Consider the following 24,323-nt stretch of genomic DNA (forward strand, 5'->3'; position numbering starts at 1 on the left):
TTTTTCTATACTTCGGAATTTCGAAATTGCTCCGGAATCTCAACATTACTCCGGAATTTCAAAATCTCTCAGGAATTTCAAAATTGCTCCAGAATTTCAAAATCGCTTCGGAAATTCAAACTCGCTCCGAAATTTCAAACTACTATGGAATTTTCGAACTTGGTCCGGAATTTTCAAACTACTCCGGAATTTTCGAACTTGGTTCGAAATTTTCAAACTACTCCGGAATTTTCGAACTTGGTCCGAAATTTTCAAACTGCTACGGAATTTTCAAAACTACTCCAGAATCTCAAATCTTACACCGAACTATTTCTCACTTCGGAACTATCTCAAAAGAAGATATTCAGAACTCATCAATGTGCCCACTGGATCATAACCATTCCGGACTCACTCATCCTGAATACCAAAGGGTTTTAAGACGAATCATTCACAACAATTACTTGTGGCGATTCTTATCCTATCAACCTTGATTCTTGTGCCACGATTACACGTTCCCTAAAAGCAAACATCGAATCACCGGGTGATATTTCCATTTTAAGTTTCGAACCATTCAACCTTTCACCTTCCCATCCCATCAACCCTAAAAAGGTACAATTTCATTCAATGCGACCCATTTGAGTTCGGATCCTCATCATTACCTTTTTTTTAAACCCGACCCACCTTCCCCTACCTATAAATACCCTTTCAAATTCCCTTTTACCTCTTTACGCTTTCTCAACTCTCAAACCTCCAAAAAACTCTTAATGTTCTTCGTGTTCATCAAGCATTCATCAAGTCTTCAACAATGGAGTCTTCGAAGAACCCAACTCAAACTACATCAGGTTCAAAGAAGTCAATTGCAAGGAAGAAATCCTCAAAAGGATCAAAGGGATCATCCTTTTCTGCCGATCATGAACCCTTTCTCAGAGATACAACCCAACTCTTCTCGCTGAACCCTCTAGACTACGATGAATTGATCAAGGTGATGATCGAGTTCATTGCAAACCATCCCATCTCCGTTCCACTTACCAAAATCCTAGATCCACCCCTACCACTTCATCATCTTCATCGAGCATTCACAAGCATCAAACTTAAGGATGGAGTTCTGGAAACCACCATTATCGGCGATCGCATTCCTATCTACAAAACCACCTTTCTCAAGGTGGTTGGGGTCTCACCTAACCCCATTGGTTTCGAAGTCGTTAAACCAACGGCCGAAGAGTTTCAGATGTTTTTGAACTTCAATTGTTATACGCAAGACTACAGGGCAAAGGATTTCAAGAAAACCGTTGTTTATGGGATATGGACAGTTCTTATGCATCTTATCATCCAAGGGTTATCGGGCAAGCATGGAGGTACCGATACCTTGAGCAAGGATTGACTTAATATGGTCTTCAGCATTTACTCTGGGCGCAACAATGTTGTAGATCTTCCGGAAGTCCTGTGGCAAGACTTCTGTACATCCGCCATCAAAAGGAAACCGAACGAGATTTCAAGCCCTAGATGTTGGGCTCTGACGATTCAACAAATTTTCAAAGAGCTTTCGGAACCGCTTCCGGTTAACATCATCCCTCCGAAGGTATGCATCTCCTTTAAAACAGTTAAGGCATATACAATTCCCGACCAATCATCTTTTGGTCCAGTCAGACGTCTTCCGGAAAATATGTTGGCCATCATCCCTTCCGGCTCTCCGCATTTAAAACTGCATCTTGAGACTTCGGTTGTGTTCGACCCAACACAACCTGCCCCGGTCTCTGTTGAGCCTACTCCGGAAGAGGCCGACCCTGCCAAGTCCAGACCCAAAATTAAGAAATCAGCCAAACGGAAGGCTTCTCCTACCAAACCTAAGGCCAAAAAGAAAACCAAAGTCAGTGCCTCCTCTCAACAGGAGGGCACCCTTGACATTCCAGCAGATTCTGGCCGTCCGCACACCCGACCTACCTACTCATCTGAGGTACCCCTCAATGTTTCAACACCACTCGCACACACTCATGGGGAGTCTCCACATAATCCACCCTCACCCTCCCAAAAGGGTGATGCCGGTGTTGAGCAAAGTTCCTTGCAGCCCCCTGCAACACACTCACGTGTCAAATTTGATATTCCAATTATTTCTTCTACACGTACACACTCCGGAACCACTGTTCCGGACCCCAAGCATTCGGAAAGAGGAGCAGTCCCTCCAGCTTCCGATGCCTCAAATGGTCTGATACGTGAAAGGAGTAAAGGACGGCCAGGTGCTAATGATCCTGATTGGGAAGATTATGTTGACAGGGCAGCATCTAGGTATCCGGACCTATCTAGAGATCAAGTGGAATCCAATCTAGTTTCAATGAGGAATAGGGCCATTCAAAGCAACATGCCTTATGATCCTCCGACTAACAAGGATGCAGATGTTGAGCTAAACTCCGTACAACCACCTGTCACCACCTAGCAAAGTGCATTCCAAGTCGATCCGGAAGAAGAGATCTCCGAAGAAGTACTGTTGGACGAAGAAGCAAGAGTCATTCCGAAGTACACCTTCACGGATTCTGCTCACTTTAAATCAAATCCATCCGGTTCCAAGTTTGTATATGACTTCGGATCCTCATCTTCTACCACTCCGTAAGGAGGCTCAAATTCTAAACATCAAGAAGATGATGCTACCACCAAACCTGATCCTTCAACTCACCCTCACTCTCACAACTCTCCACCGCAACACTCCGACTCTGATTTGGAATCTTCTACTGGAGATTATGTTGACCCATTCACCCTCCTGGAGATCTGAACCAATATCTCTGATACGATGCAAAAAGTGGTGTCTGTGGAAACATCGGTAACGAAGCTGAATTCCAAGTTGGATCAAAAAGTCTCCGGACTGGATTCCAAACTTGATACTATTTTGCAGACACTCTCTCAGCAGTCCGGACCATTAATTGCTAAAAGAGAAGCCCACCTTGATCAACTTGTCTCCATCTGGCTCAAACATCCGATGGAGCAAGTTGACTCGAAATACGACGCCTTCGTGGATAACTACCTCCAAAACATCACCTCAATGCTCAAGGTCCATGATGATCTGGTGTCTGCTACCAATGACCTGATAAAGCAGACTCACGTTCGCCATGAGAAACAGATCCAAAGGCTCAAAAAAGAGATCAAGCAAAAAGATGAGATGAACCTCATCATTCAACAAGTCCTCATCAAACTCCTGCGCTAAACTTGGAACATTGTTGATGTTCCGAACAGCAAGTTTGATGAGATGATTGCCATCCTTATCAGAACTTTCAAGCATCTCTCCCAACAAGCTCCCACTGCCGAAGCCTATGACACTCTCACTCTTCAACTCGCCTCAGGTCTTCAGAAAGTTTTCTCCAAACTTGATGACATCAAGGAAGACTTAGCGCTTCCACCGGTCTCAAGATTCACCGATGCAAGAGGGGGAGAAGGCCTAAACAGAAGATGGAAACCAGCCTCGGAATTCTCACTCCGTGATGAGGACCAGGATTCCAAAGAAGAAGATGTTCAAATCATTTCCGGTCTACTGGGAATCACTGAAGGAAGCAAAGACGATGAAGAATATATTTCGGATGAAGCTCCCAAAGGAGTGCTTCGTCTTCAAGCTCCAAAACTGACCACTCCGAAGGTTATTACGAAAGAATAAAAGAGGATTTGGTCCGCAGTCTCTTGGCCATCCTCTCTTCTGGAATTTTTTGAGTGAACCATCAAAATGGCTAAGGCCAAATCTTTCCTTACAGATCAAGCTTTTCGAGCCACTCCTTCTGTGATGTCTCCCGCTCCCATGCCGCAACCAAAAATCGCTCCAATCGATCAAGGCTATCCTCTCCGGACCCCTGATGACATTCCGGAAGAACCACTTCCAAACCCTACTCTGGAATTCACGATCGATTAGAACATGAAGCTTGTCATCTCTGCACTTCAAAGAGACAAAGGCAAGAAACCAATGACAAGCAAGCAACCAACTATGCATTCCAGACTTCCTCTCAAACAAAAACATGGATGGTCTCAGGAGGAAATAAATCAAGCTCTTAAAGAAAGCATCCGGATCCAGGCTCTGAAAGATAATCCTGACCCAATGCGTGGGATATCTCCTCTTTGCCGTGAAGGCATCCTCCAGAGTCATGAAATCATTCCAGTAATGTCCTATGACATTCCTACAAGTGACTTTGATAAACTAGATCTTCCTCTCTCTCCTTTCTGCAAGTACTACACCAAGTTCGCTTCACTTCATCCCACAGATCCTCCGGAAGTTATCATCCAAACAGAAAGAAAAAGACTTGACACTTTCTATTCTAAGAACGCATTACCATTCAAGGAAGTGTGATCGAAGAATAAGATTACTAAGGTCAAAGGGTTCGGAAGAAAATTTCTGGTGAAGTTTGATCTACACTGTCCGTTGTTCCGTTTTCACATTCTCCGGAACAAGCCCACTCCCCGGACAGTTACTGATGCAGATTTACCTTCAATGAATCCAAATGATATACTCACCTTGGCCGCCTACTTCAGAGAGAATCAGAAGGATGACCTCAGTATGGGAGCCTATCATGCTGCTCTGGCTTTCTGAAAGATTATGTTGCAGAATTCAGCCGAAGAGATTATGAACTTGCCCATCCCTATAGAACTAAGCAATTTGTTCCTAAGATCGATTTCATCCTTCCGGAAGCTGAACTCCTTGCCGATGGTCCTATTGAAGAGCATGTTCTAGGGTTTGTCTACACTACAAGAAAAACGAACAAGAAGGATTGCTTCCGAGTCCTGGACAAACACCTGATTCCTACCAAAGCTCTAAAGAAGTTCATTTCGCGTACATCGAAGACTAATGCTCCGGAACATGTGAATGCAAAGTTTGTAAGTCAACTGGCATGGTACATTGAAGTCTGCGAATGGTTGTTCCGGGCCTACACAAGTTTCACCAATGATGAAAAGATCTAAGCTTCTTGGATTGCTAAGTTCACTTAGGGGGAGATTGTTGGAACCTGAAAGTGAACCTCTAGCAATCCTAAGTACATATTCCGAAGGGTGTTGATTCCGAAGGAAATAGTGCTCCGGAACATGTCTGGAGCCTAAGAGTATTTTGAAGAGGAAGAGGAACACATTCCGGAGTGATCTTTACGTCCGGAATGCATGCTGATCTGGAAGAATGCTATTTTGTCTTTTGTAATTTATTATCCTTGTATTGATGTAACATTTCATAGGATTCAATCTTTTGTTATATTAGACAATCAGAATTTCAGAAATAGTTCTATTGTCCGGTCCTATGTAAGTTACTTAGTTAGTTCACTATAACATACTCTCCTATATAAAGGAGCATTCAATACAATTTAAGTACGGATCTTTCAATCACTTTTCGCATTGACTCTATCATATTTAAAACATTCTTCTCGTTCTTCATTTATTAACTTTACCTTGATCTTTTATTCTCATTTTTAAATTAATGTCTTGATCATTTGTTGAACTTATTATCTAAGACTTGACTGGTCTTTCCAGTTTTGACTTGAACTTCGATTAGCAAGAAAACATTGGTCTCAAGCATTCACTCAAGGTTTGAGTTTTCAAACCTTGTCCCTGCGCATCGATCTTGTTCTCACATATTAGAAGACAACATCTTCATAAGCTAATCTGTAACATCCCAAAAATCATGACAAAATTTTCATTTTTAAAATCATCACAAAATCCAAAATTTATACAAAACATAGTTCCAAAACCATAAGTATAAATCAGAGTATCCAAAAATCATAAGTCAAATAAATATTCAGAATGATGTGCACAATCATTTTTATATTTTGGGGTCTTAAGAATATCAATATACTTGGATATTTCTTGGATCGTGATTGCAATCACTTTCCAAAATTTGTGATTTCGACCCTATAGGCTGGGATATCACAAAATCAGATTTAGGATAATTCAAATAATTTCAATTTAGAAGTCAGTCCACTGCTAAATCAGAAACATAGAATATACCTTGATGTCTTTATGTTCTAGAGAGATTGAACAAATCAATATATTATTTTCGTGTATGTAAGTGCCAACCCTTTTCATGGAACCAGAGAATGATTCTTATACTAGAGGGAAAAGTAGTTAAATGGAAGTTGCATCCTTTTGGCACCAAAAATCTTTGGTTATGAAGACATAACCAACTCATGATAGCATTACTGCCCCGCTAGGGGCGCTGCCCCTAGATCCCGCTAAGGGGTTGCAACCCCTTGGAACTCTACATGTAGGGGCTCTGCCCCCGGACCCCCATATTCTCGAGTTCACAATTATCACACTGAGTATACACCCCACACCTCCAAGATCGGTTTGTAAATGAAGCTTGATCTATCTTATTATTAAAAATAATTACACTAAAATATGTTGATAACATTAAAATCACCAAAAATCATGCATTCGCCTTGACCCTATCCTCTGATATACATAAAACCATAAAATCAAATTGTAAGTCAAAGCTTAGTGAGGTACCCCCAAAGTACCACACATAACAACATAATACAATGCACCCAACTAGGCCTAAAACACTAGGTTGGACCGCCACCGAGCCTACAGCTACAAGTTGGACCACTCATTTGGGCCTACTGGACCGCCATGGTATCTTGGCCTTCAGCATCGAGTAGGATTGTCTCAACCAACCAAATAACAACATGTCGACATATGCACAATGATCAAATACCAACAAGTATAGGTATTCATAGAGGTCTACCAATCTAACATATAACCAACGAATATAGGTAATCATACAGACCTACCAGTCTAACATATAACCAACATATCATCATCCTATATACTAGGAGACATAACCTAGTGGGTCGACATTGGTGACTTCGACCCATAAGTACCGTGAGGAAAGATTCACCTCATAATCTGACCGATAACTGAACTGATCATTGCTCAAGCATTGGCTCTACGGGTAACCTATACCTCATATAGGCACCAAGCCTCTACCTAATACTCAAAATATCCAAAATAACCTAAAGTCAAACTTGGTCAAAGTCAACAGTCAAAAGTCAAAGATCAACCTCCAGCTGGTCACCACGCTGTGGCCATCCTTGGCCACGTCGTGGAAACATAAGGCCACATCGTGGGGACTGTTCTGGACATCTTAATCCATTAAGCCATTTTCCTACAACTTCAAGATCTCCAAAGCTTAGATTTGGTCCTTTCCATGGTACTGATGGATAAAGTTTCCAACTTTATCCATTAAGACACCATAACAAGTCAAGATCCCAAACCCTAATTCCTTAAAAGTGACTAAATGCATAAATTCACCCATTAAGCACCCAATCTCTAGTGTTGTTCACTCAAGGTTTCCATAATGGGTTCTTACACCAAATAAGCCATAAAGGTTGTAGATTTATGGACATGCATGTAACATCTCAAAATCAGTGATAATTTTTTTCATTTTTAAATCATTAATTCCATACATTAGATGTCTCAAAGTTAACCACGATAAAAACTATGAAAATCATCAGAGTAAAAGTAATCATAAATGTGGAAACATTATAGGTGTTGTGCCATCACGTCGGGCCTTTTTCTTTCGAACTAGAGGTACCTGAAACCATAAACATAAACTGCAAGCACAGAGCTTAGGGAATTCCCCAAAGTAACACATACAATACATACAGTTGTACCCAACCCTATGGTACATTCCAACCCAATATAAAATAATGGGACCAACCTTGAGGCCCAACCTTGGGGTTTCTTTCAACCCATCATATACTCATGGTCCCAACCCTGGGGTATATTCCAACCCGGTCATGCAATAATGGGCCTATCATTGGGGCCCAACTCCGGGGTTTATTTCAACCCAATCATACAAACACGCAAGAGTTACAAAGACAACTAGCATCCTACATACACAATCTAGTGGGTCGACATTGGTGCCTTTGACCCACAAGTATAGTGAGAAGAATCACCTCACTCTGAAGATAACTGAATCACATACAGGCTTGCTACTACAAGGTCTACTCACACTGAACACATCCAAAGTCCACCCTAATTAATAATTACGGTAATAACCCATAATCAAGGTCCAAAACATATTCTCTCTCACTAAGGGTAAAAGAACATTCTACCCTTTACAAACTAGAACCAACTAAACATGGCCCAAAGCCTAAAAATGGCCCAAGTGCACTTTTGGGAGCATGCCATGCGTACTCCTTCATTACGCCCTGCGTACTAAGTTACCACAGAAAAGAAAATGGGCAAAACCTGTTACGCGCTGCATACCCCAGATCTTGATCATGGGAAGGTCATAACCGATCAAGTCGTAAACTTTAAGCTTTTTCATGGCTTAATAGAGCCCAAAACCAAACCCTAAGTCTATAACACTTTTTAATAAACTCAAAATCTTGCATCAGTGAGAAATATCAACAAAGAATTCATTTTTATGATACAAGATCCTCATAAACAACATAAAATGACAAACTTGAGCTCTGGAGTAGCTTTTACTCATAAGAACCAAACCATGGAACCAAAAGTTATGCAACACTAGACCCTATCCTATATCTAAACCATAGACCCATAAAGGTGAGAGCTTTATACCTCTAGAAGTTGGCAAAAGAAATGGAGGCTCTGGATCTTCAGGCTCCAAGCCCACGAATCCTCAATGATGAACTTCTTCTTCTTCCTTAATGCACCAAGAACACTCTAAAAGTTCAAAACAAGCTCTCAAAGGTTAGGGTTCTGAAATGATAGAATGAGGTAGTGGAGGCTAAAGGTAAGGGTGGTCTTAATGACTTAAGGTCTTTTAAATAGGGTCCAAATCCTAAAAATTAGGGTTTAGGATCTATGTGAGTACGCCCTGCGTACTTCTTATGTACGCCCAATGTACCCAAAGGAGTCATTGACAATTTTTAATGAACAACGCCCAACGTTCCCATAGGGTACGCCCCGCATAGGGACCAAAAATGAAATTGTTTATACTTTAATCCATAATTGAAAATACCTGGGAACATGGGTGTTACAATGCATGTCCCTTCTATTTTAGGTAAAAAAAACATGGCAATAAGGAACTCAAGCTTGAGTGTGGGATAAAAACTCCATAGATTCTCAGATCTGGAACATATGACACTAAAATGACCACATGTTTCCATAAAGTTTCCAACTTTATGATATCTAACCCTCCAATTCATCACACTATGAAGATTTAGGGAAAAAAAGGTCGAGATGTAGAGATAAATAACAAAAATATTGGATCTTGGGGACTTACAAGAGTCCAAAAACGTGCTCAAGGTAGATGGGGAGAGTTGCTTGCTGAAACAAAGCTCAAGGGTGCCTTCTTCTTCTTCAAGACAACACCAAAACACACAAAAGCTAATAAGGTTAGCAATGGAGGCTAGGTTTTTTACTTGGAGGCTGAGGGAGAGTGATTGAGGTTGAGCGTGGGCAACCCTACCATTCACATTCCCTTAAATAAGGTCGCAAACCTGAATTAGGGTGTGTCACTAAACAGCAGCCATGCTGTGGCGAATAGATTCCACACCATGACGCTAGTTTGTGGCCCATAAAAATTTAGCCTTGGCAATTCCGTGGGACCCCATCACCACGTCGTGGCCACCAGAAATCCAACATCCAACATATAAACTACTTAAAGAAACATACCCGAAACTTGGCGTTACATAATAATAACCTGAATAAGGAACTAACCATCTTCTAGAACCAATTAGTCTTAGTCAGCTCAAACAAACAAGCATGTTGATGATTACATTAGGAAATGTCAGGCTAACCACGAATTGATTAATATTTGAGGTAAAGTGAAGCTAACAATGAGTTTAATGTTGTTTTGAAGGGGAAAGAGTTTATAAAAATACTAAAATGATAAAAAAAATTAGTACATTCAAAATACAAAATAACACTATTAAGATTGTTGTATTGTGAAGCCGACCAAACTAGTTAAATTTCATCTTAGTTCTTCTATTGTAAATTTAGAAGAAAGATTGAGAAATTATTATGTCAAATAAAACTACTTTCTTTGGTTTAATTATTCTAAAAATTGCTTAGAAAGAAAACATAATGAAGGGAAGTAGAGGAACAAGAACGAATGTTTGAGGAAGCAATCAATAACTCTTCCTCTATTTATAACAACCTCCAAACTTAATCCTTATTTGTGGTGTCGCATAATATACCCTTACATGATAAATTCCTAGAGATATTCATGCTTGAGTCAACTTATGCATGACAAGATTTCTCTTTGTGAATATTTTGAAAGATTGTTCAACTCTAGAATAACTACATGTTTGAAGTTATAAGTCTGAAATGAAATATGCTTGAAGACACCCAAAACATTTTAGAATATAGATCTAATGACGGTTAAATTCTTGACCACTGAGCGAGGTCATGCTCAAGGAAAAGGTTGAAGCCAAGGGGGTTGAGGCCAAGCTTAAGGTCAAAGCTAAGCCCACACTGAGTCCGAACTGATATGATAACTATTTGCCTTTTCGAACCTCCCTTGTTTAATGAGTAAATCCATATATGATGAGACAAAGGGAATACTTAGCTTAAATCGCAAGCTTGTGTATTAATTAATGGGCCCATATATGATTAGGGTGATGATCCATACACAACACTTTTTAGCCATGTTTTGAAAACCGGACCGGACCGACTGGTTCGACCGGTTCAACCGGGAACCGGTTCTTAAAGGCCAAAAAACCGGTATTTGTGTGAACCGGTGAAAACCAGTAAAAACCGGTCCGGTTGAACCGGTAAAACCAGTCAAAACCAGAAACTTTAAAAAATATTTATTTTTTTTTTCAGTTTTTGTATTTGTTATATAATTAAATATAATTATGACATCATCCGGGTTTTCCGGTTTTTGAGACCGGTCCGACCGGTTGGACCACATGAACCATCGAACCAGTAAAACGACCGGTTCGGTTTTCAAAACATTGCTTTTTAGCCATACACAACAATTTATGCTTTATACAATTGTATAGTACAACCATCTAACACATAAATTGTTGTGCATGGCTAAAAAGTGTTGTGTACAAATCACTACCCATATGATTAGCACTTCTGAATTATGTTTAATGGTCGGATACACATTCCTAAATACATATGGTCAAACAAGTCATTATTAGTGTATATTATGTATAAATAACATTTGTATATATTTAGTCCATTAGTTATTATTAGCCTATGTCGCCCTTGTATATTGTATTTAATCACTGTTAATGAAATTATCTCAATAATGGGAAATATCTCGTCTAATATGGTATCAAAGCTATAAAAAGTTAATTTGAGATGTTTTCCCAGTTGACATGTTTGACAATCAAATGAACTAGAAGTTTTATTACATGAGATAAAACGATGAGAAACTAAATGATTAAAAACATGAGCGATAGGATGATAGGGACGATGACGCCACAAGCTAGAGCTGCCAGATAGAAGAGAAATAGAAGGCTGGAATGAAGATAGAGCAGGATATAAGTTGCCTGAGCTGTTAAACCTAAGGAGGACCTGAGGAGTTTTCGAATCCTTCACAGCAAAACCAAAGGAATAAAATTCAATAGACACTTGATTATCAATTATAAACAAAGAACATATATTAAATTTTTTATAATGTTAGGTGTGACAAGAATGTTGTGGGAATTTAAGGGACGATTGGCATAGTTAAGTTTGGAGTGACCAGTATGGGTAACGGGTATATAAGAGCCATTTCGAACAAGATCAGATTTAATATGACTCTTATTGCTAAAGGATGAGAGTATACTTGTGTCGAAGGCTAGGTGAGGCGTGGCACCCGTATCCATGTACCAATTTGCATCTGAACCATTGTTAATAGACATGGAAAGAAACGCTTGAGCTAGGTTATTAGGATGTTCATGTGACATAGGAGGAAACCATTTCCATGGAGATTGAAGTGTAGGATTGGTGGTGGTATGTAGAGAAAATACTGGAGTTTGGAGTGAGCTAGATGTGCACAAAAAAATACCTGGTTGTGGATGAGGAGCATGTGGATTGGGTTGGCGTTGCTGATCCACTAAAGTGGGTCAAAACCAGGCCAATATGATGGGTAAGCCCATGGGAAGGGGTGCCATGGCATGACATATGGGTTTAATGACAGTAGCTGTTGCTGATTTCCTAGAACAACAGGAGGTTGTTGGCGATATTCCGAGTGGGAGCTACCACTATGACGGAGCTGATTTGGGCGGCGACAACTACAAGATGACTTCGAGGAGTTGTGATGGTTGTTCTCAACATACAAGACAATTGAAGATGATGGGTGATCGACATGAGATGATTGTGTGGGATGATTAGTCTTAAATCATTGTTCTTCAAGAAGAAAGCAGGATCGAACCTAGAGATAATTAGGAGGTGGATCCTTATGTCGAAGGAGCATAAAAATATTGTCAAACTGAGGAGATAAACCATTAAGCAAGTGGGAAAAAAAAAGACTTCTTTGGAATGGGGTTTTCGATATTGGCAAGAAAATCAAAGATGCTTTTCATTTTATGACAAGAGATCACTTTGAGTCATGAAATGCAACTTGTTTTCGAGTTTAGTAGCCTGAGTATCTTTTTTCACGAAATAGTTCTTCAAGACTTTGCCAAACTGAGTGAGCTATGGAAATTTTCTTGACAATTGATGTGAGAAGAAGCTAAGTGAGAGTGGTATACCATTCCTCATCATTTTTAGATTTAGGTTTAGATGTTCCAGTGAGGAAACCAAGAACACGATAACCCCAATAATGGGTTTCAAATAAGTCTATCCAGGCATTTTTGCATGGTTAATTGCATGAAAATGTTTACATGCACTAGCCACTAGGGTTTAGAGACACCACTCATTGAGATAATGTATGCCTTTTATAAAGTCCCGTTATAGCCTAAAACAAGCCCCACGGGCTTGGTGTCAGCGTTTTGCTTCCAACATCACCAGGATCGATTTTACACATAGTCGCTGTGATTCTTCATTATTTTTTTTTTCAGGGGTTTAGATATGGCTAATTAATTACTCTATGTTGGCGATATCATCATGACTACCTCCTCTACGGATCTCCTACAACAAATTATTTCTCTTTTGGCCTCGGAACTTTCCAAGAAGGATCTTGGTGATTTATCCTAATTTTTGGGCATTGTTGCGACTCGGGATGCTAAGGGCATATTCTTATCCCAACGAAAATATGGGATGGAAATCATGGAATGCGCTAACATGTTACCTTGCAACCCATGTCACACCCTAGATGGCACATAGTCCAAACTGGACATCTCAGGCGACCATGTCACTGATCTGACTCTTTACCACAACCTTTGTAATGCCCGCAAATTCAGGCTACACATAATAAGTAATAATTATTAAAACTACATTCTTAATTAATATAATTTATAGTCGTGCGCACTAAATACTATATAATATAACTTTCATATTAAGGAAAAATAGGAAAATCAGCCGAATCGCCCGTAAGTCATTAAAATAAGTGTACCAAAAAAACACACACACAAATATATATATATATATATATATATATATATATATATATATATATAATATTTAGAAAGTACATGTCTTCCCGATCCCGAAAATATAAATTTCGTAGAAATCCGACTCTGTATGAATTAAATATGATTTTTTTTAAAGATATATAAAAGTCAGCCGCACACAAGGAATGTGTGAAGTCAAATGGTACGAAGAGAATGGTTGACGTTTGGGTAAAGTCATCAAAATGAAAGTCGTGGTACTCTTTAACATATAAATTTTGGTAAAAGGAACACCAAAATCGGAGTTCGTATGAGAGAGTTATGATTTTTGCAAAATCATTAAATCATATAAAAATAAGGGATAAAAATAAAGTCAAAATTAGCATATGGAGCCTAAAGGAAACTTGTAGTACTCATTGATAGCTACGCGTGTAAAAAAATAACGTCGTAAACAGAGTTCGTATGAAGAGGTTGTGGAATTTACAAAATTTGTGATTTGCGCCCCATGCAATGCGTGCTAAGTGCATGTCGGGTGCGCGATGCACTCTTCTTGAAGGTGAAAACATGGACCATGGAGAGCCTGGCACGTGGAAAAAGTGGTTGGGGAGATGTAGCCTTAAAATGTGCGACGTGCACCCCTTTTGAGCGTCGCACACCCCAAAATCGGCTATAAATAGGATACCAAGCCTCATTCGCTAATCGCACCCTTACAAGTCATTCTCTCGATTTTTTCTCTGTCATAGCCCTATTCTCCCTTAATTTTAGTCTTTGGCAAACCTTACGACCCCTGAAGTAGTAGTAGCTATCGATTAGTAGCTCTACTAGTGCAATTTCTGGACTTTTGTCCAAAAAGTCTCTGTAAGTTAAGTTACACTCTCATTCTTTCAGTGTAACTTGTATTTATAGTCATAGTCATTATTATGAATCTATAAAAAAGATTTATCAGTAATTCCAAGTCATTAAATTGATTAATCTACTTACGGAGATGATGTCTAGGCTAGATTTAGTAAGGTGTTTAAAGTTTGATTTCCAAACAATATACAATGTATACCAAATGGACCCTACCTCCGGTATGATCCTACCTGGTTATCCCTTATCAGCTATAAATCAGTAGACAATGTGATTATTGCAATATTTAGACTATAATTATTATAGTCACAAGGAGCATGAAACTAGACTAAGACTTAACATTATGTACATCTAGGTATTTTGGAAAAGTGTTAAGGCGAAGCGTTGCCCTAACCTCGAGTCATATACTATTATCAAGTGAGTGCATTGTTACTTTTATCATACACATAGACATGAAGTATCTAGATAATTACATGCTTATGTGCTTATTTGTACTGAGAATATATGTGTTAAATATGATATTATGAGATGACATTTAATTGATTTAATCATATATGTATTATACATTTATAAATATGTATTCGGTAGTAGTGGGTGAAGGTAGATAGGTGACGGTAGATAGGTGATGATAAATAGGATATGACTAGGAGATGCCTTGACTTGACTTACGATGTTGCGTTGTAGTCATCTATCGGAGTATAGAAGTTGACTACTGACTAATCTAAATAATTCATGTGGAAACACATGCATTCTAATAACATGTACGTGATGAATTACGAGTTTAAGAAATGTAGTAACTATGTATTCATGCGATGATACTCTAACCCATACTAGACACGTATTGGGGGGGGGGGTAATCCCCAAAACAGTACTGTCTATGTGATGTAGGCGATGATCCTTAGGAAAAGTCTTTAGCAATAAACATATAAGGAAATGTGATGTAGGCAATGATTGGTAAACACGATATATGTAATGACCCTTAGGATAACCATTTAGGGAATAATAAATAAGAAAACGAGGTTGGGTAATTGTGTTAATTGTTTGTTTAATGATTAAACACATTAACTATATTACTGTGGGTTGAAAACCCTATGTACTCCTAGGTTTCCCAACCTGACCCACTCAGATAATTTGTATCACAAGTATCAATGCGAAGATACATTATACTGAGAGATTAAAGGAGATTTATATCATTTGTGTAAATTAATGTAAGGTCTTTGTTTATGCTTATGTTTATGTATTGACGATGACATCCCAAGTTTTATAAATAAAACACATTTCTTCGAAAATATTTTGATAATATTATTATCATGTTTTTGGGACAAATTCCGCATGATAAATCTGTTAAAAAGAATTCTCTTATTTAATAAGCATTAAAAAATCGGTATTTTCTGACCATAAAAATGGGAATGTCATAGTTAGTATAAGAGCATTGGTTTAAGCGATCTAGGAGTTTTAAGAATTTCTAGAATTAAACTTAGAATGCTAAGAAGTGATCATAAGGTGTGTGTCTATATTATTTTAGGTAGTACACTTGAATTAACACAATCACTAGCATACTTTAGAATAAGATGCCTAATTTGCTTTTATGTGCTAAATGATTTGTAGCATGCTTTAGGTTGCCTAAATTTCTATTTCTTAATTAGATTTAAGGTCTGTTGAAATTTTATATGTTCAGGTTTCTGAATGTTTAATTACGATATTAGAAATGACATACAACTTTTCAAAGTAATAAGGAGGATTACGTGTCTAAACCTTCTTTATCTAAAATCTCATCTCGGTACACCGAACGCTTGCTTTGGTGTATAGAACGCCATGATAAGAACTCGTATCGGACTGAGCAAATGAGAAGTATTATGATAGTGAATGATACCTATAGAAAGATAATAATTGTAGAACTTTTGGTGTAACTCCTGAAGTTGTCCCATCGTTTGGCATTTCCACCGCCAACCAAGTAGAAGAAGAATCATGGTTGAAGATACACGAGGAAGAAAACAGAGAAGAGTTTATTAGGACATGTGCTAATTTGGACACATTAATATGTGTTAACTTGTTTGATAATTTTAGGAATAAAACTTAGAGGACTGCAAGAATGAGTTCGTATGAAGAAGGTATGAAAACACAGAAGGTATGACTAAAAATAAATTCAGAATTGTCCTATGGAGCCAAAAAGAAAGTTGTAGTACTCGTTGAGAGCTATGTGTGAAAAAAAGAACGTCGAAAAATGAGTTTGTATGAAGAAGGTATGAAATTTACAAAATCTGCGATTTTTCCCCATGTAGTGTGTGCCGGTTGCGTGACGTATGCTTTTAGAAGGTGAAAATGCAGACCACAGAGAACCTGTCACGTGTGACAAAGTGGCTGGGGAGACGTAGACTTACAATGCACGACGTGCACCCCAAAATCGGCTATAAATAGGAGACCAAGCCTCACTCACTCCTCACACCCCTACAATTCATTCTATCGACTTTTGCTCTGCCTTAGCCCTATTCTCCCTTAGTTTTAGTCTTCAATGAAGCCCTGCGACCACTGAAGTAGTTGTAGCTAGCGAGTAATAGCTTTGCTAGTGCAATTTCCAAAATTTTGTCCAAGAAATCTCTGTAAGTTAAGTTACACTCTTATTCTTTCAGTGTTTATATTTGTAGTCATAGTCATTATTTTGAACCTATAAATAAGATTTATCAGTAATCTCAAGTCATTATACTGATTGATCTACTTACGAGGATGATGTCTAAGCTGGATTTAGTGAGATGTTTAAAGTGGAATTTCCAAACAGTATACTCTATATATCAAATGGACCCTACCTCTGATATGATCCTACCTGGTTATCCCTTTATCAGTTATAGACCAGTTGACAATGGGATTATTGCAAAATCTAGACTATAATTATTATTGTCGCAAGAATCATGAAACTAGAATAAGACTTAACCTTATGTACATCTAGGCCTTTTGGAAAAGTGTTATGGCGAAGCGCTGCCCTAACCTCGAGTCGTCTACTGTTATCAAGTGAGTGCATACTTATTTTCATCTTACACATAGATATGAAGTATGTAGATAATTACATGCTTATGTGCTTATTATATGTGCTGAGAATATTATGTATTAAATATGATATTATGAGATGATATTTAACTGCTTTAATCATATAAGTATTATACACTTATAAATATGTATTGGGTAGCAATACGTGATGGTAGATAGGAAATGATAGATATGTGATAATAAATAGGTAGTGATAAATAGGAGATGACTAGGACTTACCTTAACCGTGACGTGTGATGTTGCGATGCAGTCATATACCAGAATATAGATAGTGACCACTAACTAATATAAACAAGTCATTTGGAAACACCGACAGGCTCATAACCTGTACATGATGAATTACGAGTTCAGGTGATGTAGTAACTGCATATTCATGCGATGATACTCTAACCCATATTAGACACGTATTGGGGGAGTAATCCCTGAAACAGTTCTGTTTATATGGTGTAGGCGATGATCCTTAGGAAAAGTCCTTAGCAATAAACATATAAGGATATGTGATGTAGGCGATGATAGGTAAACATGATATAGGTGATGACCCTTAGGATAATCATTTAGGGAATAATAAATAATAAAAAGGGGATGGGTAATTGGGAATTGTTTGTTTGATGATTAAAAACATTAATTATATTACTGTGAGTTGAAAACCCTATGTACTCACCAGATTTTCCAACCTGACCCACTTTTTTAATTTGTATCACATGATATCGATGCGGAGGTACATTACACTGAGAGATTAAATGAGATGTAGATCATTAATGTAAATTAATGTAAGGTCTCTGTTTATGCTTACGTTTTTGTATTGACGATGACATCCCGAGTTGTATAAATAAAACACATTTGTTCGAAAATGTTTTGATAATATTATTATCATGTTTTGGGGAAAAATTCCGCATAATATTTTTTTTTAAAAAGAATAATCTGGTTTAATAAACATAAATTTGGTCTTTTTGGCCATAAAAATGGGGATAATACAGCCTTGCAGGAGGTCTCCAGTATCTCACATTCACACGCCCGTATCTCTCGTATGCAGTACAACAGATTTGAATATTTATGCACGACCCTCGCGAACCTCATTTCCATGGTTTAAAGCGCATCTTACGCTATGTTCGCGGTACATTGGACTACGGCCTTCAACTTCACCATTCCCTCTCCACAAGTCTCATAGCCTACTCTGATGTTGATTTTGGGGGGGGGGGGGGGGGCATACACAAGTTGATCCACCAACGGCTACTGTTTCTTTTTGGGTGATAATCTTTTATCATGGTCTTCTAAATGCCAACCAACTGTCTCATGGTCCAGTATGGAAGCCAAATACTATAGTGTGGCCAATGTCGTAGCCAAAACATGTTGGTTAAGAAACCTTCTTTGTGAGCTTCACACTCCTTTAATGAAGGCAACCATTGTTTATTGTGATAATATCAGTGTTGTTTATTTGTCTACCAATCATGTTCAGCACCAACATACCAACACATAGAGATGGATATCAATTTTGTGTGATAAGGTTGCAACTGGTCAAGTTAGAGTGCTTCATGTCCCTTCCACTCTTCAGTATGCATACATCTTCACCAAATGACTTCCATAATCTCTGTTCATAGATTGTCGGATCAGTTTGAGTGACTGCTCCAGATCTCCCGCTGAAACTAAGGGGGCATATTAGTGTATATTATGTATAAATAACATTTGTATGTATTTAGCCCATTAGTTCTCAGCCCATGTGGCCCTTGTATATAGTATTTAATTATTGTTAATGCAATTATCTCAATTATGAGAAATATCTCATCCAATAGTCATAACATACGAACCTTAAATTCTCCCACAAAACTAATTTGACAATCGGTATCCTCGGTCTCCAACTCAAAATATGGTCAAGGGGGTGTTTGGATTAGCTTATTAGCTTATTTGTGGTGACAATAAGCAATAAGCAAGGGGGGGTGCTTATTAAAATTAGCTTATTTAGCTTATTCCTAACATAATAAGCTGATTTTTAAGGATTTTATCAAAACACTTAAACTTAGCTTATTATGGTGAGAATAAACAATAAACAATAAGCCATAAGCACCCTCTTTTTTTCCTATCCAAACACCCCTTAAGTGTCTTTCTTTTTCAGGCGATACCAATATCAAGATTGGAGTTATGGTTGAGAACTTGTTTTTGGAGGATCAAATCATCCTCATAATCTATGTTGCTAAAAGAATTAAATTACATATTATTTCTTATAATGTTTTTTTCTATAATAAGGGATGCTTATAATTACTAAAAGAATATTAAAGTTAAAAGTTTATGACAATTTCCCCATTCAATTATTAGCATTTAGTCCACTCAACTACTCAAGGGTCGCTCGATTTTTTATTTTGCCTTTTTTTTTTTCTTTTCTTTTTCTTTTTAGATTTTCGTTTGAACAACATATATTGTAAAAATCAGCATCCATACAATTGTACCTAACATAACATCAGAGTAGAAATGACCTTCACATTCACCATTTCTCTTATCTATATATAGAAGCACTGTTTCTTCCGTTCCTCTTTCTTTTTCAAGCTAAAATGGCCAAAGATCAAGAAGTCAAACTCGCTCAAATGAAGAAAATAGTTCAGGAGCTCGGATCCTCCACAGAGGTAACCAATTCGAACTTGCTAGTGTATGATTACTTGATTACTCTTCTTCGTTCCATGAAAAATGGAGATTTTGGTTTGCGAAACTGAAAAGTGAAAACTCAGGGGCCTTATCTGTTGTAATTGAATTCCTTTTTGATTTTGATTTTGTTTTTTAATTATAGTTCAATGTCATGATTAAATTTTCAATTGATGATCAAAGTGGTTAATTATATTTATTTTGGATGTCATCGAGCTCTAACAAAGCGACAATATATTGACTGGAGTTTAGATCTTTAAGTTATTGACAAATAAAGTTAAAATCAGTAATATTTGTAATATTGAAATAACTTTAATGATATAATTCCTAAAAAATAATATATATTTTTTATTATACAATTCTTTGTTAACATTCGTATAGAACATTCTATATATACGATTGTAGCCATTAGATCGACGTGTTTCTAAACGTCTACTTACAATGTTGCTCCATTAAGGGAAAATTATTTATTAGGGTAATGATTTTTATCATTTTGTTCATATTTAAACAAAAAAAAATTATATATATTTGACCAATTAACTGTTATATGTTTTCATATATTACCATTGTTACCGGCTATAGCAGGTAACAATGATAATATGCCAAGACAATTAAAGTATCCATAATATCTTAAATATTAATTAAATAATAATCAATTTTAAATTTTACTTTTTAATTAATAAATATGTTTTTGTTTTGTGAAATATTTTATATAGTATTTTTATAGTTTTTTTCTTTTGTTTTTTAAGCATATACAATATTTTTAAAGTAAATAATATCTAACAATAAAATTAAATATGTAACAATAAGTATGGAGGGTCTTCTAAAAAACATAAAAATAAAATATTACGTAGTAAATAAAAAAACAAAAAAAATCTATATAATGTAGATGTTTTAAAATTATTACAACTTATTAATATCTTTTAATTAGAAGTTTATAAACTTTTAGTTTTTTAATACAACATTTTAAACTAGTATCTAACAAAAGTATTTTGAAATGTTATAAAAAAACTATTAAATTGTCATTCAAAATTTATGAAACACTTTAAAAATGTTGTAAAAGAAAGTTTAAGAATAATTGTATGAAAGTTATAAAAAAATTGTATGAAAATGTATAAAAAAAGTTAAAAACTTGTAAAAAATTTTAAAACATTTATAAAATATTTGGTTTAAAAGAACTTGTATTAAAATTATATGAAAGTCTAAAAAAAGTTAACAAAAATTTAAACAATGTTTAAAACATTGTATTAGTAAAACCTATAGGACAAAAATATTGTAAAATGTGAGAAATTATAAAAAGTTTTAAGAAATTTGTAAAAAAAATTGATCATATTTTAACAATTTTCTTGTTTTGTATATATTTGACCATTTAATTTATTCAATGTTTTCAAATATTATCATTGCCACCTATAATAGCAGTTAACAATAATAATATGTGAACACATTTAGCAAGTTAAATTATAAAATGTATACAAAAAAATTAGTTAAACATGAACAAGACGAAAAAATAATTACTCTGACAAATTATTTTCCCCTTAATTAACCTTACTTACCTATATTGCCACCGCTATGTAGAATAAACAAATAATATTTTAACCAAACATTATTATGATAGCGAGACATTCATATGAGTTTTAAATCTCCTAATTGTTATATTTAATTTTTTAAAAATAGTCTATCATGATTATAAACACAAATAAACTAAGAACTAATAGATGATTTTGGATAAATATGTCAAATATTATGTGTATTAATTTTGTTTTCTATTAATACTTTAATTGCTTGCAATTTTGTAATGATAGTTTAACAAAAAAATTTAAGAGACGAATAATATACCTATATAAAAAATTAAGATTTTATATTTAATAAAAATATAGTATGTTTATATGTGGGTGAATATATGTAGATTTTTAAATGAAAAACATGGTAATTTAAATATCGAATCATTATAATTTTTAACATATAAATATTATAATTAAACTATTATAAAAGTTTATAGTATCATCTATTTAAATAAGAAGTATAATATTATGATTAGTTATTGATAAATTTAGAACAAACGAAATGTTTCATAGTAATAAAAATGTATTTAAAATGTATAGTTGAGAATTTAAAAGATCTCCGTAAACTAAATAGATAAATATGTACTTTAAATAATAATATTATCATCCATATTAATACTAAAAGTTATGATATAGTAATAATAAAATAATATAGAAAGATGATAATAATATAATAACAATAACAAATTAATTTGTTAAAAAAACGCATTTATAAAACACCCATCATGAATATATAAACATATTGATTTTGAAGTATGGGTTATTGATGCGAATGCTACTAAGCCGACCAAAAAGGATTACAATATTCATGGAGATTTATATATTTTTTTACAAGGTGGGACATAGCTATATTATAATATGAAGTGTACATGATTGACATTATACAAACATATCTTTCGTTTTTATATAAAATAATTATCTTGAGCAGATATATGTTGTATTTATTTTGAACATAGTTACACAAAGTGGTATCACTAGTTACACAAGTCATAATTAATATGTCAATATGAACAAACGTGGTTTAATTTGATTTGTAAGATTCTATATGTTTTATTATTATTGAAAATTTGAAACTACCAATGTTGTAGTTATTTTGAACATGAACAAAATGATTTATGTTTCTTTAATCAATGATCAAGTCTTTTTATTATTATTATTATATGTAGAATTACGGAGATCCAACACTAGAGAGGTTCCTAATAGCAAGATCAATGGATCCTAATAAAGCAGCAAAGATGTTTGTTTCATGGCAAAAATGGAGGACTTCTTTTGTCCCACTAGGGTTTATCCCTGATTCTGAAGTTCTTCAACAATTGGAATCAAGAAAAATATTTCTTCAAGGGCTTTCCAAAGATGGACATCCTATTATGATACTTCACGCTAGCAAGCATTATCCTGCTAAAGATAAACACGAATTCAAGAGTAATTCCTTTTGTTCACTTTCATTAGGTTTTTTATTACTATTAGTATTCCATTCATCCAAATTTAGAAATGCTTTTTGACTTTTTATAATCTCGGTTGAGTTTTTTGCTTATATATATTCTTCTAAATGTAATTGTATTCTTGTGAAACACAGAATTTGTCGTACATCTACTTGACAAAGGAATTGCAAGGTATGTAATATTATAATTATTCATCGATATTTTCTTCAAATTGAATTGCATTTTAGACAAGTAATAATCAAACATTGTTATAAATATATATTGTGAATTGAAGTGGAATAAGAGGACAAGAAACTGGAAACGAGAAGATAGTTGCAATCATTGATATGCAGCAACTAACTTTCAAGAACGTTGACGCACATGGGTTAATATCTGGATTTCAGTTTTTACAGGTAAATTTTCATCCAAAATGGTAAATAGCATTCTAGTTTTTTTATTTTTTTTTTTATTTTTTTTTATAGGGAAAATTGCATAAAAGGCAAGTGTCAACTTATTTTTGCTTCATTTTGAATAGGCATACTACCCAGAACGATTAGCAAGATTATATATATTAAATATGCCACGGTTTTTCGTGAGCGTTTGGAAGATGATTTCACATTTCCTTGAGAAAGCAACATTGGACAAGGTATCTTCACATTTGACCTTTGACCATTTTTGGGGTAAAAAAGATTGATGTTTTGACTTATGATTGTCGATATACAGATTATGATTGTGAGAAATGAAGATGAAAGAAAACGATTTGTCATAGAAGTTGGCAAAGAGGCGTTACCGGAAGAACTTGGTGGTGAGGCCAAGCTTGTAGCACTTCAAGATGTTGAAGCACCTCGACTAGAGTGTTGATGAGTGATTTTAATATTAGTTTGTCGATTCGTATCAAGTTAATCATATTGTTGGCGATTTCATATTTAAAATAAGTTTGTCGCAAACATTTCATATTAATAATTTTATCATACATCATAATCACAACAACAACAAACATTGACATTTTTACGGTCTATTATTTTGTAAGCCATTTTTACTAGAACTTAAAAAAAAAAAAGAAATTTAAATCCTACTGTTCCAAAATAATAATAACAATAATAATAATTAAAGACCAAAATAACCAATTTGAAACGATTTGGTTTTTAAATAGTATCTTAAGTGGTTAGCCTATACTATCACATAAAAGTATTGTAATCTCAACTTTAAACCTATAAAATTAAATAACCTCTCCAATGGTTAACCTCATGGTCCGTCCATTAGTTTTTGATACCCCGGACGAGATAAGATATTTATTTCCTTATATGCAGCAGGGGTGTTCAAAACCGGATATCTGACATTTCAGATATTCGAAATTCGGATATCTTCAAATCCGAATTCAGATAGTAAAAATACATATCCAAAAACTCGAATGTGTATAATTTAAAAATAATAAA

The 24,323-nt window shown here is 35.6% G+C and overlaps 1 protein-coding gene across 1 annotated transcript; it reads left to right on the forward strand.

Moving 5' to 3' along the window:
- Window positions 1-19,706: 19,706 nt before the first annotated feature.
- LOC145101354 (CRAL-TRIO domain-containing protein YKL091C-like) lies at window positions 19,707-23,892 on the forward strand. The gene is made up of 6 exons (XM_079038543.1): window positions 19,707-19,888; window positions 22,633-22,888; window positions 23,043-23,079; window positions 23,183-23,300; window positions 23,423-23,533; window positions 23,611-23,892. Exons 1-6 carry the CDS (start codon window positions 19,817-19,819, stop codon window positions 23,746-23,748), a joined length of 732 nt encoding a protein of 243 aa, XP_078894669.1. The 5' UTR covers window positions 19,707-19,816; the 3' UTR covers window positions 23,749-23,892.
- Window positions 23,893-24,323: the final 431 nt, after the last annotated feature.

Source organism: Lactuca serriola, chromosome 4, assembly GCF_051521515.1.
Source record: "Lactuca serriola cultivar US96UC23 chromosome 4, Lser_US96UC23_V15, whole genome shotgun sequence".
Lineage (NCBI taxonomy): Eukaryota > Viridiplantae > Streptophyta > Magnoliopsida > Asterales > Asteraceae > Lactuca > Lactuca serriola.